This window comes from Anguilla anguilla, chromosome 6 (assembly GCF_013347855.1).
Source record: "Anguilla anguilla isolate fAngAng1 chromosome 6, fAngAng1.pri, whole genome shotgun sequence".
In the NCBI taxonomy this organism is placed as follows: Eukaryota; Metazoa; Chordata; class Actinopteri; order Anguilliformes; family Anguillidae; genus Anguilla; species Anguilla anguilla.
Window position 1 is genome coordinate 46,032,946 of NC_049206.1, and position 14,790 is coordinate 46,047,735.

The following is a 14,790-nucleotide window of genomic DNA, read 5'->3' on the forward strand; positions in this document are numbered from 1 at the left end:
TCCTCCTTCAAGGTGCAAATTTCAGCATATACCGGTACATTCAGTAAGCAGTTCATAAACCTGAAATGAAACACAATAAAGAGCAACAACAAAAAAGAAAGCAGCACATTATGGTAAAATTGTATATATCGAGAAGCACAACATATTCTGCCCGGCAAAGCAATTCCATTGTAAGAGAGAAGAACAGAACTGTACCGAGCACATCCACTGCTCCATGACCTCACGCAGTGCATATGTGTACAGTATGTATGCGTGAGCTGGGAGTGTGAAAAGCACCCCAGGAAAGCATTTGGCAGCCCCGTGTCACAAAACGCCATGAGCTCGAAATGATAAAAGAAGATGAGCAGGAAATGAAAGGATCGCAAAGACTATGGAAGGCAGCCAACAACCCTCCAACAGTTAAAAATAGCACATTGCCGAACAGAGCTGTGCTTCAACAAGGGAAAAATGTACTACAACTAACAATTTAATTGAGTTTTGTCAAATGTGTGAAACGCTTCTTAGATACAGCCTCATTATCAAGCCACCTGCTGCTCAATTATTAACAATAATAACATATTTATTTATTGGAATAATCTTGTAATCATGTAAGCTCAATTATGTAATCATTACAAAATATGTTATTTCACCTCAGTTCACAGGAGGCGACCTTCTAGAATGCATTTTAGTTCTGTTGAAGAGTATTCAGAATTATAGTGTGTGCATTTTTGTGCCAGCAAGAGAATATGATTTGTCAGCTTGTGACAGTTTACTCTGAGGAACACAGCCCTGACATGGTTTATGAAGAAATGTTGTTCTTAGGATTTAGTGCCACCTACTGGTGGATTAGTGGTACAACAATTCTGGTCCATCACACTGAAAACACAGAACTGAATCTTGCAAAGTCAGATGTACAAAATTAATTTCCTGTCACCAAAACCAGAATGCCCTACCGCAACACAGTGAACACTGAGAGGCAGTGTTTTTTAAAAAAATATCATGATCTTCCAATAGGTCTAAGATAAATTAACGAGATATAACTGTCTTTATTCAAATTAATGTCACCCAAGATATTATTATACTACAGTTATTATACTACAGAGAGAAAAGTCATACAAATTAAATAGATAGCTAAACAGAAATAGTTGAATAAAAATGAATTCACAAAACATAAACAATGGTAGTATAGAGAGTAATCCCACTGTGGATGTACACTGGAATACTTAGTGAGTTCCATCATTTTTGGGGCAAAAACATTTTTTCTTGATTTGTATTTTTTCTCTGTATGCCAGAAGTTTATATTTGTAATCAAACAATTCACATATGGTTAAAGTGCACATCCTCAGCTTTTTTTAAATATATTTTTATACCGCTTAGTTTCACCATATAGAAATTACAGCATTTTTTTTTTATAGACAGTTCTCCCATTTTGGGCCATCATAATTGTAAGAGCCACAATGTGAGAATATAAGTTCATTTATATTTTATGCAAAATTCATAGTTAAATAGTTTATAAAATGCATAGTTTATCATTTCTATTCATTGCATAATAAATATAATGTATAAAATGTATAAAAACAAATTCATGTATATTGAATGTTGATTATTGATGTTCCCTTTAATATAGTGAGTGACGTCATGCGTATAGGAGTCACGTGCAGGTCAGTCTGGCTGAGAGCTGCGTTTGGCACAGGAGCACATCGTTTTTCTACCGCGTGACACGATGTGATTCAAACTTTATAATACCAGTAAACTTCTTCAAACTAGATTACATCTCCTGTCATTCGCGTCAGACTAAAGTTACTGTGCCTGCAGCTCGTTTGTGGCTTATGCTGAAATCCACTACAATAATGTTTTGGACAAAATGGTATCAAGGGTGTTTCTCATTAGTCAGATATGTTCCATTGCTCCCTTAGTGCAGGTATACGAGAGCTTCCAGTATCTAGTTTTGATTCTAGCCTTTTGGTTGCCTTTGGAGTCTGTTATTTCTATTTGTCAACATGAGGACCAGAGCTGTGTCAATGAATGTCAAGGAAGCCACTATGAGCCTGAGAAATAAGAAATAACAGTCTGAGATATAGGCCAAACTTTAGGCGAACCGAAATCAACTGTTTAGATCATTAAGAAGAAAGACAGAAATCCTGGTAAACTAATTGTGGAGTACAGAGTCAAATTGAGAGAAAAAAAAAATCTTTGTCCCAAACATTATGGAGCTCACTGTGGAGTCCACCTTGGACCTTCAATCCATGGAACATGGATCTTTGTTGTGCAACAAAACTGAGTACGGTTAGGTTGACTGAAATGAGGACCTTGTTAGGTTTAATACCCCCCTTGAGAAGGTTTAAAGCAGAGTTGAGTTTAAAACAATAACTAGGACCTTTCTTCTGTCTGTTTCCAAGTCAAATAGTGTTTGTATCCTGGAAAGGTGTTTTTCCCCTTAATAACAAAATGTCTTCTTGGTATTTTTATGATAAGGTATGATAATATTTGTGATGAGACAGTAGAACTGATCAGGACCTAGACAAAGATAGACAGATGCTGGTGTGCAGTGAGCCACATCCTTCAGGAGAGGAAATATTGGGTATGTTATTGTCTGATAAACTAGCACTGACTCAAAGATAACAAAACCGGAAAGAAGTGAGGAACTGAAGACAACCAACAGACACAAAATATCTATTATTTATTATTCCTAAACACTGACCCTAGATCACCTGAATCCATTTTTTCAACTTTTGTTTGGTTAAGCACATCGAGTTTAGGGTTCTGGCTGAGTAATCGTATCGTGGATTAAGATCCAGAGACGCGATTTATCAAACTGAAAAAAAACCCCCCACTCTTTAGCGTTATGAAACAATGCCAATGCCGAAACCAAACCCACAGCATGTTCACTCAGATGGAACTTTTGATGTCTCGGAATTGATTTGAATCAAAATGATAAGGTGTGTCGTTTGTACCAACATGCAGAAATGTGTATAAGTTGTTTTTTCTTTTCTTTTCTTTTTTTTACTGTGATTTTCCATGGCAGTGGGCCTTTGAGGAAGGCTGGAGAAGTGAGCTACAGGGCTTTCAGGGTAAAGAATTAGCTTTAAAAAACGTTGAAACCCTAGTGGTTATTGGTACGGCCCGGGGAAGGCAGTATAGAAAATATTAAGAGCAGTGAAACAGCACCCAAATTTGACCTTACATTTGACATTTTACGGCCTTTAGCAGATGCTTTTACATTATTATTTTAGCATACAATCCATTTATACGGCTGGACATTTATTGAAGCATTTCAGGTTAATTAGTTAAGGGCACAATAACAGTGTCCTGTCTAAGAACCCAGTTGTGGACAGGATGCATGCATATTTGAATGCACACACATCTGTACAGTGAACTACTGTATATTTCCATTAGTAGATCAGTCTTTACCGTATTTGCCATTTTAATTTGTACTTTATTATATAATATCAAATCGATCAAACTATTTTTTTTACACTTTTATAGACTGTAATTGGGTATAAAATGAAGACAAGATGTTTAAACAAAATTTTAAAAGTAACATTTATTCACCAGAAAAAATATACAAGCATATCAAATTTATAATCTGTGATTAGCCTGAATACAGCAAATGATAAAATACATCAATATATTTAATTAAGTTATATTTTTAAGAGGCAAAATGTCCTATATACAATTAAGTTATGCAAATAAATCCAAATACTGTATAATATCAACACATTTTTACACAGTTTGTCTGGCATGTTTAACTCAAACATCTAAGCCATGAATGCATCTGAATATGAATGACTGGTAATGTTTATGCCAATTTAAAAAATGATAAATGATGTTTAACTGTAAAGTGGCAAAAATATATTTTTGTCAATGATAAAGCCCATTACATTATTATTATATACACATTTATTAAAGCTAACAAGTGTATATGAATGAATTAAAAATCCTTTTTCAAACTACGCAGAACATTGTGAAATATGATATTGTCATTTCATGCTTTCTCATAAACAACCCTTAATTGACTCTATTTGCATCCAAACTGACATGAATAGTTTTCACAGAATGCATACTTTTTGAAGATACACTGTTAATATTCATATGCGCAGCCTAATAATGTAAACACCTATTTTTATATTCTGCACACAACAATACAAATGCCAAGAACATGATACATATAGTAAAGCCTGCTTTCCAACACAGCACACCCACTATTCAGGCAAATTACTACTGATACAGCTGGTGAAGAGGACTCCAAATTAATATGGAACATAGGCCTATATGTACATTGTCATTTATGCTCTTAGGTATTTTTCATTATGTTTAGTTTTTCAAACTACATATACATGTATGAAGGCTTGTCCTTTGTCAATGTTCTTTTAAACTTTTGCACCTTGCAAGAGATAATATGCAGACATGCCCACGTTTCCAAGTCTCAAGTGCACATAATTCATTGCAAAGGCATTGATATGTGATCTCCTTGGTGAAATTCTTGAAAGGATAATGGGGGCCAACTTGCAGAATTTTAAAAAATCGTATAACTTACAAAAATCAAACAATCTCTAACCTATTTATTTAAATTCCACAATAAAAATTAGGTCACACACCATATGGATTGACCTAAGTGCAGTAAATTTTTCCTTCATGTCAATTAACTTTTTCCCTCACAAACAGTTTGGCAGCGCAATTTCTCCTTGTGAATAAAACAGCATAAACTCACATTTAATTGTGAGTCAGAATTAAGGACAAATGTTGGTTAAATCCTGCCCAAAGAGTGGAATAAACTTAACATGTCTTCAAGTAAATGAATGGCCAAATTTGTGAGAATACCTATTAACGACACAACGGTTCTACAGTTATGTTCAGTTAGGGACGTACTTCACATGGTAAAAGAGGATGCGTTTTCATTAACGGAACCTTCCGTGGACTTCCTGGAAACATAGAATTCAGACGTGACTCGAGACAATCGCCTGGAAGAGATGTACCTCTTTCCAATGCACCACAGGTCTTCCAGGATCTTGCGGAAGTGGTTCCTGAACTTGACCCCGATGAAGGCGTACAGCACGGGGTTGAGGCAGCTGTGCAGGTATGCCAGGGTCTCCGTGATGGTCAAAGTCATCGCTATGGCGTCCTCGTGGCTGCACTCCCGTAGCTCGAACAGGACCACCGTGTAGTACAGGAGGGCCACGTTGTAAGGCAGGTGACAGACAATGAAGACCACCACCACGGCCATGACGACGCGCACGGCCTTGTGCCTCTCGAAGTTGCGGGTGCGTAGGAGCGTGACAACGATGCTGGAGTAACAGAACCCCATCACCAACAGGGGGAGCAAGAAGCCCACGGACACTTGCAAGCTGGGGACCAGGACCTTCATCAGCTGTGCCGTTTCGTTCCCCTGAAACCTGAAGTAGCACACTCTCCGGCCGACCGAGGTGTCCTCGTCAGCAGCGATCTCCGTGAGGTTGTAGTCAAAGTACGGGGGACTGTCACCGTAGGCCTCGTAGTAAACCAAGGTGGGGATCGACAAGCCGAGGGCTAGCACCCAGACGGCGAAGCAGATGACCCGGCTGTAGACCAGGGCTCGCGAGCGGATCCTGAAAGACCTCCGGGCCATCACTATGGCGATGTAGCGGTCGGCGCTGATGCACGCCAGCAGCAACATCCCGCTGTAAAGGTTGACGCTGTAAATGCCGCGCAGAAGTTTGCAAGCCCACGTGCCCATGGACCAGTTGTACTGGTCATTGTAGATTATCAACGGGAGGGCCACTACGAAAATCACGTCAGAAAAGGCCACGTTGAGCAGGTAAACGTCCGTCATAGACTTGGCCCTCTTGTAAAAGGCGTATGTGATGATCACCAGGACGTTTCCCAGCAGACCTAAGACGCAAATGGCAGAATGCACAAACGGTCTCACAACCTCTTCCAATTTTCGGTTATTCGTTGTTTCACACGGCTCTTCAAAGTAGTCATATGGAAAATTTTCCTGGTATTCACTGTTGTTTTCCATTTCATAAAGCAAATACTCCCTTTTCGCATGGAACAGCTGTGGGGAAAAAAGAAACGTACATTACGTAAGTACACGTTTTGGGGTGGCATTTAATGAGGCGCTAATCCTCCTCATGAGTGAGTGAATGGTGTAGAACTGGTTAACATTCTGCAAGGGAGTTCAATCCCTCACAACTACAACAACCAGGAAGTCTGAGTTTTCACAAATGTAAAGCAGTTGTAACCAACTTTATTTGCTTATTTTCGAAATGGAGGAACGGTCAAAATATTTTCACAACACTGCCGCCGTTCAAAAGGTTGGTCGCTGGCACTTTAACATTTGCTCCATGACACAATGAAAATGGCAAAGTTTGAAACGGCACCGTTACCTTCTCTCCCAATAGCCTCTTTCAAATGGAGTATGGTTTCAAATCATCAACAATTTCAGAAAATGAAACTGATTTGACATTTAATGATGGTTTTTATCACAGCTTGTGGAAGGTTTATTGTGGTGAAGGAGGCAGCCTGCTGGATACATTGTTGTGAAAGTGAGCAGGCACCTTTTCTCGCCATCATTCTTTCATCTGCGAAGCCTCGTTTGATTAAACTGGCCTACTTTCTTTAGCTTTTAATGAGCAATCCTTCAGCAGTGAAACCTGTACTCTTGATTTATCTTCTGGTGCAGAACATTCTTGCTCATCTCTCTTTGTTAGGCATAAACACGATACCTGCCGCTCAGTTTATCGTTTGTGAAGTTGACACACACAGACACCACTGAAAACACGGCGGTTTAACAAAAATTACCATAAGGGGAGCAACCACAGACATTTACTCACCAAACCATGTACTTATTTTATTCATAGGATCGTGATAATATAAATAAAAAACGCAGTACAATCTTTCTTCAGTATGCACGGAATTTGCGTGCACTGCACAATACATTGTAATGACATGACACCAAATGATAATGCTGAATAACTATGACTACTTTTATGTCCATGTATTAAGTGGGTGATCTGTGCAGTAGAATGCAACAAAAACCACTACAAAAATAGTTTACAGAACTGCCATTGCCAAAATAGACCCAACATTTGTTTTCTAGGCTTACAGATCTGGGGGGAACAGGTGTTCTTTACATTAGTGAAGTTTCTGTCCAACTGTCACTTTTTATGAAACCGATTTTTCAGTTGCCAAAATGTTAACTCATTTTGTATAAAACGGCCTGGATCACAGTTTCATCTTAACTTCAGAGAAGATATTTGCTGGGAACTTTGCCATGCATTGATGAGATGCCGTGATCTTCACACCTCGTATGTTATAGAGTGACCCATTTTCATCTGCAAAAGCACAGTTGTGCGGTTGAGGCAGGTGAATGATGCTTTTTTAAATGTGAAGTTTCGAGGTGCATAGATTGTTATCATATTAGAGAGACCACACGTACATCCTGCACTGTGCGCTGAGTGCCGCTACAGCATCTTGGCCTTCATGCAGACATAGGTACGAGGTCCCTCTCCCAGCCGGTCCCACTAGAATATGTATCCATTTATTAACTGCGAAAGCTAGAGCGTGGAATTCTATGGTGTGTAGCTGCAGAATCCTTAAACGGTTGTTTTTCACACAGATTTTTCATTGTCGCAACCTCTCAGTCTTGGTGTGCAGACAAGCACATGCACTTCTATTGTTACGCTGTTGTTCATTTGAGCTTGCACAGTCAATGTGATGGAGGAGCACTCTTAATGTGTAGCTTGTATAGGCAGACTGCAGATGCCCAAGCTACCAGTTTTATTAAGGATATTATATTATATTATATTATATTATATTATACTATATTATATTATATATGAAAACAAAATAAATTGAAAATTGCATAAAGAAAATGGCTTTACATCAGAGCTGCCCAACCCTATTCCTGGACATCTACTGTTCTGTTGGTTTTCACTTCTACCCAAACAAAGCACACATTATTCAATAGCTAGTGATGTCATTGCACTGCTTATCAGTTGAAACAGGTGCGGCAAATTAGGGTTGAAATGAAAACCTACAAGATGGTAGATCTCCAGGAAGAGGGTTTGGCTGTCCTGCTTTACATACAATATTTTCTGCAAGATAATGAAAGCATGTACACTATTAGCAATATGAAATATATCATAAAATGAACCTTAAAATGATATGTAATATGTGACAGACTGGGGCTCAACTGAAAAACAGCACAGGACATGAGGAGATTGAGATTACTTTTGTGCCACAAAACTGGAAATCAGAGTTCTTCTTGCCACCGTACCATGATATCTTTAAGATTTCCTGAAATGTGCTCTGATTGAAACACCACTGGTCAAAGTTTCAGTCCAATAATGTGTTTCAATACTAGTAATGTTGTCAAGTGACTCTTAAAACAGGAAGTGTGGAAAATTGGCACACTGGCATCATTGGGCAGGAGTGGTGTGGGTACAAAATTGGATTATATACAGTGTAATATATTGTGAATAATCTGGGCAATTAGTTCTGGATTTTTTTTACTATAAAGAACCTCAATAAGACATAAGAGTTTTGGGTACAGTGTTTGAACTGTGAAATGAAAGTGGGATAAGCTGCTCTGAAGGAATTCTTTCAAGTTTTTTGTGGTAAATTCTTTGTTAAATGGACTATTCCATAATGTTTGGAGGATCAGGGCCAGCATTATAAACATATGTCTATTTACCATGTATACAAATTATGCTATTTCAGCACTGTACAACTACCCTGGTTACATGCGCATACCTCAAAGGGTGGTATGGTCTGGTTGATTTTATGCTATATGCACAAACACAGAATCTGCTTTCACTTTATAGAAAAATGCATTTTTGCTTCCTTCTTGGAAGGGTGTTTCTTGGAAGGAAACTTTTGTTAAAGCAACGGAGCCAAGGTACTACAGTACTTTAAAATAATAGTTTTGTGTTTTAGTAGAAGAAAAGGTAAAATTATTATTATTATTATTATTATTATTATTATTATTATCCATCCATCCATTATCTATACCCGCTTATCCTGGGCAGGTTCGCGGGGGGTGCTGGAGCATATCCCATCGTGCATTAGCCTGCCTGCATGCCTTTGGACTGTGGGAGGAAACCCACGTGGACACGGGGAGAACATGCAAAATCCATACAGAAAGGCCTAGGCCAGATTTGAACCACTGTGCTGCCCTTATTCTTATTCTAATTGCATGCAGTATTAGGGGATTTTCAGAACATAATTTTGTGCGTTTAAGCACCAAAAGCATAAAATCCATGAAGTTCAAGATGTTTAAATTGTTTCAGTAGCAGGGGATATCTTTAAGAGTCTTACCACCTGTATGTGTTTGTTTTTAACAATATTTTCACATATTCCACTTTTTTTTTCTTTTTTTTTACAGTTCACAGGATGCACAGACATGCGTGTCTTGCCTTCCTGTTGAGCCTATTCTGTTGCAGCGAGCTTTGGTTTTTACTGTTATATGCTTTTGTTGATATAAGTATCAGTATATCAGTTAAAACCATAGCTTGTATCAGTAAACAACAGAGAAATGCAGCTGAGTTGCATTTCCATTCTGTTCCAGCATGTGTGGCAGAAGCTTTGGAGTCCGAAACTGTTCCTCATACCTCTCTTGAGAGAAGGTGACCTTTCCCCATTTGCAGAAGTAATGCTATTGTAAATAACTCGAGGAAGTACATTTATTATAGCTACAATCATTATAATATACTACAGTTTACTTAAAATGATCAAATTAGAGCTCCCCAGGTATGCCACTGAAGTATTTTTCATTTTAAAAAGCTAGTTTTGTTAAAATATGTTTATTTGGTATATCATGTATGAAGTGCCACCATGATATATACTGTATAAATATATCACCCCCCCCCCCACCACCCAAAAAAACAAACAACAACAAACAAATCTATTGTTTTTGTGGGACGTAGAACAACAGACCATTGTACAGCCGAACATACTCTTTTGGGAAGTGAGAGGTAGGGAGAACTAAAAGTACAAAACAAACACCAATGACCTAATAGAATAATAGCATAAAATGTCATTATAAAAAAGGGAAAATAATATTGAATTTTAAACTACAGTACTGCAGTGTTAAGTTTGTTGGTCTTGCCTTCTGCAATCCAAATTATGGATTTTCACGTTGTAGACTGGTAAATGTGGTATTTAAAACAGAGGAACATACTGTTTTTAGAGAAGTCCAGAGTCAAATTTTGCTTAAACAGCTATTTATTTGCAGTCACATCGGGAAAAAATGAATAAAGTGCTTGGTGAATTCAAAATGGGGAAAGAGTGTTAAGTTCAAAAATCCAATTACAAAGAGAAGCCTTTCGGATTTTTCTTTCTCCATGGAATGAATGAAGAATTGGCTTTTCTTGCTTTCTTTAGAATAACCCTCGTTATGCATCGTCTTTGCTCAACATATGTGGTTTATTTGTACGTAAAGGTAACCAGCATTTCATTCATGTTGTGGTAAACACTTTACTTTGGTTTTCTTTGGTGTGAAGGAATGATCTCTTGCAGCTTTCTGCAATTGTTAGGGGTATGCATGTGTCAATTGCTTCATTAATGAACCGAATTAATTGAGTACCAACTGGTCGCTGTGACTAATTTGTGAACTGGCATGTTCCTTTGAAAAAAGCACTTGCAACTTGCGCAACTGAACGCTGACATGTTTGCGGCTCTTTTTAATATACCGAGCACTTTATTCTTTTTTCCCCTGTGTGATTATGCAAATAAATATGTTTGTAAAGTGCATGCAAGTCAATTTCTATGCATATTTTAAATATGGTGTTTGCTCATTGATTACAGGCATGCAATCCTCCAGGTTTGCACCAGTACATTTTTTTCAGTACAGCAGAAAGGTTCTTAACAATTTACAGCTTTCACAGACACATTAATAATAATAATAATAGTAATAATAATAATAATTATAATAATAATAATAATAATAATAATAATAATAATAATAAAATGTATTTATCAAGCACCTTTCTTTCCCTGACACAGTGTGCTTAGCAGTCAGTTAAAACACAACACAGGTTTGAAGTACACAGCAGCAGTCTCAGAGCCAGCTGCACATTAAACATCAGAACAGTATGAAAACAATCAGACTATTTACAGTATTTTGCAGTTTGAGCATGTGATGTAATTGTTGAATGCCAATAAAACATGGTTCAGAAAATGCCTTTCCCTCAACAGATTTTCCTTTGCTTTACACATTCATCTTCCACCTTTACAAATGTCTATTTCCCACTGCATTGGGACTAGATTATGAACTGAGTTCAGAAGAAAGCCGTGTACTGCACTAACCATTCAGTTATTTACTGTATAAATAAAACTTACCAGTGTCCAGTAGTTTAAGGTTTTGCTTCCAGACTCTCAGGCTGCCTGGTTGAAGACAGCTGCTGAGGAAACACCGTTCTCTGTAGCCCCTCAGCGCTAGGTCTGCACTGAGATCTTAACCTTGGAATAAAAATGCCCGTTTGTAACGTGGAAGCTGCAGGATAACAGGATAATCTGGTCTGGCCACGGGGAGGGAATGTCTTCAAAGCAGGGCTGTTCCGTGCACTTGCAGGCGTTTGTGTGCTTGTATGCGTGTGCGCACATAAGTTTTTTTTTTTTTTTTATCTGTTGCCCCTCCTCCAGCATATTTCTCTGCTGATTTTTTTTTTCTCTTGATGAAATCTCTCTTTATTCTCTACCGGAGTGATGCCACTGCCTACACACACAGCCAAACAGACTCCAAAGTTTTTATTTGATTTGATTCTAATATTATTTGCTAAGCTTGTCATACAAAAGGAATGCTTGAAGGTATGTTGTGTGAGGTACAGAATGCCTGGTTTTTACAGGTGTTCTGACAGGTGTGCTAATTGTAGAGGAGAGAGGTTGAGTGTAATTGGCTTAGCACAGAGTGTGACGCTGTGGGGTGGTAGTTTATTAGCCCCCTATATGCTAACATGCCATGCCTAGTTTCTAACATGCTTAGAAGAACCTGAGCATGTTAGAAACGGGTACAGACTTCTGGAATCATTAATCATTGTTATTATTAATCGGTATCGTCAGACTAACTATCTGGGGATAGGGGCATACAAAACACAATGGTCAAATCTCCTATATACTCATACAAACATCTGTAACCAGGCACTCAGAATGTCAAACAAAATGTCAAACATATATGTGGACGCACGCACACACTCACACACACACACAAGGAGTGTGACGAAAGACAACCATACAAGAAGACAAACCACACTAAGGAAGTCCTCTATGTGAGGGTTCAACTCTCACGTGCAATTCTGCGTGTGAGGCAAAAAAAAAAAAAAAAAGTCATACATACTGCAGTATACAAATACATACCACAGCTTTACGCATTGCTAAAATTTTATTTGAGCAGGGGCATCTTCATTTGTCTCGCTACGTGAGGTTATGCGAGCTCACCCGGAGCTCACCTCACACATGCCACACGTGTCTGTGTGAAATGACGAGGTGTGAAGCCTCCTGAGGGTCAATGGTGGTTACACACAGACTGCTTTGAGGGATTCTACTCTATGCTTTTACATGTCGCACAAACAGAAAGACTAGAATGGTTTCACTCATTAAAAGCTGAAGTCGAGTAAAACTGTTGCTTTCATTCTGTATAAGGCATCTTCTAAACATAATACAGTTCATCGACTAACAAGTTCAAACCATAGTGGGCAATTTATTTTCAAAGCCATAACATGAAAATGTAATATTGTTGGAGATATCTAGAACCCATTCAGTAACCACAGAAAACCGGTCAAGTATATTCCTACCCAGATAAAGCCATGACTTGTGCTTCATACTCCTGGAATCTTCATGAATTCTTCTAGAAAGTACAGACATAAGGTAGACTTAAAAAAACCAAAATAAAAACCAAAAACAATAAAAAATAAAAAACTAGGTTTAGAGATCATTTGCTTTCATACCATGACTGTACAAAAGAGGCAAAAGTATGGAGTTAAAGTTGCTATGGCCATTGACAATGTGTTTGTCACAGAGATACATGGATGAGGAGGTTCTTCTACAGTTACATGATAATCTCATAAACTGAATAGAAAGTCTTCTGTAACTAAACTACTATTCTAGTTCAGCCTGAATCGGTACTTACTGTAATGTCAAGGCCTCAAAACAAATTCTCTTTTACGGCAGTGATTTTCGAACTTGGTCCTGGGGATCCCTGTGTATGCTGGTTTTTGTTCCAACCACAATGGAAATCCCATAGTTTTAACAAGCAGTTCATTTGTCCTAATCACATTTTTTCCTGTTATGTACCTTCTTAACTCACATTATGTGAGAAATACCTGTGCAAGCATAGAAGTCTCACATTCACACCGTGCTAGATTGCAAGCGATTATATAGACACGTACATTTTATGGTAACTAATCAAATTAAAGACTGAGGAAAATCAACTGGCTCTGAATTGCTTTGATAATTGTTCCTCACAATGCAGGATTGACTTATTTTCTTTGTCTCTGAATTCATTATCAACCAAATGGGTAGTTTTTGTGGCCACAAGTATCCACAAGTTTACCAATTAGGAGCATGTTGATTTGCTTTGGTCCTCAATTTGATCATTTTTTAAAACTACCTCTCTTCCTGTAATCATTTGCAATATACAGTAGCACATTGCGAACATGTAATCATTTTCAGTATAGGACAATGTGAATATGGAACTTATTCTTTAAGGGATGGCTAGCTATTTCTGACATAATATGGTTTATAAGCGAACAATTAAAACAAATTAACATGAAAAAAATGTAAAACTATGTGATTGCAATTGTGGTTGGAACAAAAACCAGCATACACACGGGTCCCCCGGCCCAAGTCTGAAGAACACTGCTTCACGAGACTTAAGACGCACACGCACAGTAAAATGTTCAGCGTTAAATCAACTCTTACGCAGCACACGGTTCCTGTTGGACCCGTACGTATGATTGATCTGAATTAACACAGGACATTATTTTGTGCGCGAGCTGCCAATCGGCAGATGCACAGACAGTGATTCCACCAAGAGAGAATTTCCAGAACAATTCCCACACAAACAGGTGTCGAAAAATGAGCTACGTGCCATAATTGATGTTTTTTGAGCATTTTCTCGCTCACGACAGGGAACGAGACGAGTTTGTCCTGAAATGAGTAAGCCGTACACATCAAAGAAAGAAAGAGAGAGAGAGAGAGAGATAGAGAGTGACACTTAGAGGGTGCTCCCCCTCCTCCTAAATCCCAGCACAGCAAAGACGCAGCAAAGGCAAGACCATTACGGGTACATTTAACATAACCAGCCCAAAGGACCTGCCATTGCTTTTCCACATCGTTGGCGGCGAAGACAAAAAAAAAAAAAAAAACACATGCCACTACTGTGAGCAAACTACGGTAAACTCCTACAGCACCGTGGTTTTCGCATTACTCAGAAAAACGATTCTCGTTTTCAAAACATCAAAAAACCTGAGATTGTCAGAGATGAGACAACATTAGTAAACTAATTCAACATTAGAGACAGAATTGGTATCTGGTACCTGATTTAGTGACTAGTACCGCTGACTGGTATTAGTATCAAACACAGTAAAGTGACAGACAGGAACGTTCGTATTTTTGCAAGTCTGTGGCAATATCAGTAAATGTGGTTAACAAATGGCAGCACCAGCTTTCTATGACATCTAATGGAGCGATCTTACTATTGACACTGAAAGGTGTCCTCTTAAGATATAAGCAACAATCGTCCTCTTGCACCTACTATGGCACAATTTTACAGTGTATGTTGTATATTCATGTGCGAACAACTAATACAGTTTAAACCAATAACATCTCTTCAGC

At 38.3% G+C, this 14,790-nt stretch overlaps 1 protein-coding gene across 1 annotated transcript; it reads right to left on the reverse strand.

Moving 5' to 3' along the window:
- Nucleotides 1–3,508: 3,508 nt before the first annotated feature.
- Nucleotides 3,509–12,144, reverse strand: ccr6a (chemokine (C-C motif) receptor 6a). Its single transcript, XM_035420697.1, has 2 exons — nt 11,299–12,144; nt 3,509–6,013 (listed from the first exon to the last, which is right to left on the reverse strand). Exon 2 carries the CDS (start codon nt 5,975–5,977, stop codon nt 4,850–4,852), a length of 1,128 nt encoding a protein of 375 aa, XP_035276588.1. The 5' UTR covers nt 5,978–6,013; nt 11,299–12,144; the 3' UTR covers nt 3,509–4,849.
- Between the last annotated feature and the right edge of the window lie 2,646 nt (nt 12,145–14,790).